General features: G+C 44.7%; 1 protein-coding gene across 10 annotated transcripts in view; it reads left to right on the top strand.

Moving 5' to 3' along the window:
- The window catches only part of KDM2B (lysine demethylase 2B), a 101541-nt gene that overhangs the window by 421 nt on the left and 97721 nt on the right, over positions 1-3399 (top strand). For 8 of the 10 annotated variants that reach the window (XM_084491445.1, XM_084491450.1, XM_084491447.1 and 5 more), the window contains exons 2-3: positions 307-445; positions 2938-3016. In XM_084491445.1, coding sequence (XP_084347571.1) covers positions 307-445; positions 2938-3016 — 218 coding nt within the window. Of the gene's footprint in view, positions 1-56; positions 199-306; positions 446-2805; positions 2837-2937; positions 3017-3399 lie in introns of those variants that run through there. The other 2 variants (XM_084491446.1, XM_084491449.1) reach the window with 2 other exon arrangements.

Here is a 3399-nt window from a genome sequence, read left to right as displayed (position 1 = left end):
GCTTTGAAACCGCGCCTTCCGGCGTGGCTATGGAAACCCCGGGATTATGGAAATCCCCCAACCTGAGCGCTGGGCTCCGGGACGACCCCCCCTGAACCCCCCCCCCGGGGTCTTCCCTTCCCCACGTGCGGCGCAACAACACCGGCACCGCCAGCAGCAGCGCCCCCGCTGCCCGCACCTGTGCCGGGGATGGAGAAGGTGCTGAGCGCCCCAAAGCTCGGGGAGGGTGCAGGGGGGGCTCGGATACTGTGTGTGTGTCCCCCAACCCCGGTTCTGAGCGTTCTCCTCCCGCTTTGTGTTTTGCAGCGAGCCCTGGGCAGGAGGAGGTACGACGAGGACCTCTCGGACGTGGAGGAGATCGTCAGCGCCAGGAGCTTCGACCTGGAGGAGAAGCTGCGGAGCCGGGCGTACGGCGGGGACTTCGTGAGAGCCATGGACGGCCGAGGTACGGCCCCGGCCCCCTCCTGTCCCCGCTGCTCGGGGCTGCAGCCCGGACCCCCCCCCCCGCCGAGCGCTGCCCGCCCCGGGGATGCGGCTGCTGGGCTGCTGGTCCCCCCCTCTGACCCCTTGCTCTGGGAGCGGAGCCGAAACTCCGGGGGAGAAAAGGTCCCCATGCTCCCCTGGAGTTATTTTGGAGCGAGCTTCCTAAGCTCCTCTTAGGAAAGTTAATGTGGTGGAGAAATTAAATAGCTATCTCAGTTAGGAAGGTGTTTGTTTAGGAGATAAGCTCAACTCTGACCCTGCCACGCCACCGCCACCTTCCTCTAAACAAAACACAAACACCTATTTTTTATAGCTCAGAAATGTTAATTAATTTTCCAGAAAATGAGTGCGTTCTTCCCTCACTTTCCCAACACTCCAGTGGTTGTCACTGCTACACGCCAGCTCTAATAGAATCCACAGCTTCCCTGGCTCAGCAGCCCGAAAATCTTTGGGTAGCTTTCCACTTTCTGGGGAACTTGGAAATAAATGAGTGTCTTTTGTTATTTTGTTGTGGTCTGTGTCTGCTTTGTTCAACCCCAGGAGGGATTTAAATGCTTTGTTGGGGCATTATGAAGAATGGGTCTGCCTTCATAGTTGCTCTGGTTTTATTTTTGCTGTTGGTTTATTTTTCTATACATCTAGGAGATGAATTGAATTTAGGACAATGACAGTGTTTGGTAAGAAAAAAGTCAGGTTATATGAACACATGGAGCTGGTTGAGTGATATTTATTTTCCTTTCCATGGTCTTGTTTTTATTTTAATGATAACTCTTCTTTGATTTTATTTTTTTTTTTCCCTGCCAGGATTGTGGGTTGGAGTTTTTCTTCCCGATGCTGCAAAGCAGTGGTGTGATTTTGGGGGCTTGAATGCAGTTTGTCATACCTACTTGTTCTCTGGGCTATTGGGCCATGCATCTGTCTCTGCTTCTTCTGCTGCTGTTGTTCCTGATGTTTGTTGACTCTGTCTTGAATGAGGGTCCTTAAAAATAAAGAAGCTTGTAGTTTATTTGTTTAACTAAAAGCAGACTGCTTTTAAGGTGAATACGTACGAGAAATGAAGACTTATCTACTACAAAAATATTTAATTGGCATGTTAGTTAATTGGGGTATTACACTTATTTGCAGACTAGTTGAAATAAAGTTTCTGTAATGTTTTTGCAAAGGAGTAATCAGAGTGCTCTGCTTTGGTTACTCTAGGTAGGAATATTACATCTGCTCTTGTCGTAATCATGAACTGAACGCAGGGAGGAAAAGGTTGTAAAAAGAGAGGGAAATCCATGTGTAGGCATGGGAGCTGAGCCTCTGTTCCCTCTACTTTTTCCACTGTGAGTCTTTGTAGTAGAGAAGCATTACCAATACACAAGCTTGAGCCTATTCTCATACTCCTCCAGGTAGCACAAGCACTGGTGGCTAAATTTGAAGAAGTTAAACCACTGGGGTGTACCTGACTCCAAGACATGAAACGTACTATGGTTTTGGCAGTGCCATAGTTTACCTGCTGAAGATTCAAAGATTATTTTCCATTGTGAATGTCTTTAAAAGTCACTTTCCTGTAAGAAAGGAGAAAAGACAGAACGTGGCCACTGTAAAATTCTTTTCCTTTCCACGGCCAAATGCTCAAGTGGACCGTGGGGTTTTGCAGGCACTGCTCACCCCAATCGCTGCCTTGTAACTTTCTAATCCCCAAATCACCACTATGGTATCAGACTACAGCATAAAGAAATCCCCAAGGAAGGCCACATCTGTGCGAAGCAACCAGGTGATGCTGGTCAGCGTTAACATACCAAACTTGTGTTTAATTTCCAGTTTGCTTGGGTGCTGCTCTGTGACTGCCTCAGCAAAACTATTCAATTTCCCCACCTCCCCAAGTGCCAGTAGCTGTATAAGATTTCCGTATATTGGCTCCTGCAGTTAGGTTTCTGATTAATTACGAAAATGTCATCTGTGGAAAGTAATAATAACCCTGGCATAAGAAGACGTGTTCACAGAATCAGAACTTTGTGCTGTGTTCAAATAATGCTCACAACTTTTCCCCTAAATAAAAATGTAAAGCCTGAAATGTATAATGTAGAAACTGAAGTTTAAACTACTTATTTGCCACCAAAGTGCTAGGCTGATTCCCAGTAATTTTGTTAGGATTAGTTTTTAACTGTTAATTTGGTACTTCATTACAACCTGGGTGTTTCACGCCAGAGCTTAATTGACAAACTGACTGGATTCTATTTGATATGCATCAGTGAACAGGAAAAATAGAGAGCAGCTGGGAGAGTATTGTCTGTCATTTGGTTTCCGGTTTGGACCTAAAATATGCGTTCTCTTTATATTTTTCTTTAAGTGATGGTGGAGGTCTCTGGTGAGCAAAGGAAAATGGGGAGTGTTTTGAGAGAATGTAATGTGAGGTGCCAATGCCATTGTAATTGATTTTGGATTCTTTTTAATTCCTTATCCACACAGATTTTACTTTCGAGTACGTGCAAAGAGAAGCTCTCAGAGTTCCCCTTATCTTCAGAAATAAGGATGGACTGGGAATTAAGTAAGTTACAACCAAATATTGACGATGAATAGATGTTTTTTTTATAAAATAACTATTATGCTTTGCACTTGTATGTGATATCTCTTGATTATCTCAAATGTATTACAGTTAGTAAAACTGTCAGCACCCCTGAGAAGGGCAATGATTATTTCCCACCTATAAACAAGCAGATAATGAGTTCTATAAAATTTAGGTGTACCCAGTGTGGTTCTACACAATCAAAAATAAACCAGTGATAAAAGTTAGGAATAAAATTAAAACGTTCTTCCTTCCGTTTCATGTTGTAATGACAGAACGACGTCCCTTCAGTTTTTGACTTCTCACTTGTTTTCTGCGTTACAGGTGGAAAGTCAAACGGTGCTTGTCTTTTTCTGTGATAATCA

The sequence above is a fragment of the Aythya ferina genome (assembly GCF_964211825.1).
Source record: "Aythya ferina genome assembly, chromosome: 17".
Lineage (NCBI taxonomy): Eukaryota > Metazoa > Chordata > Aves > Anseriformes > Anatidae > Aythya > Aythya ferina.
This window is presented reverse-complemented; position numbering and strand designations above follow the sequence as displayed.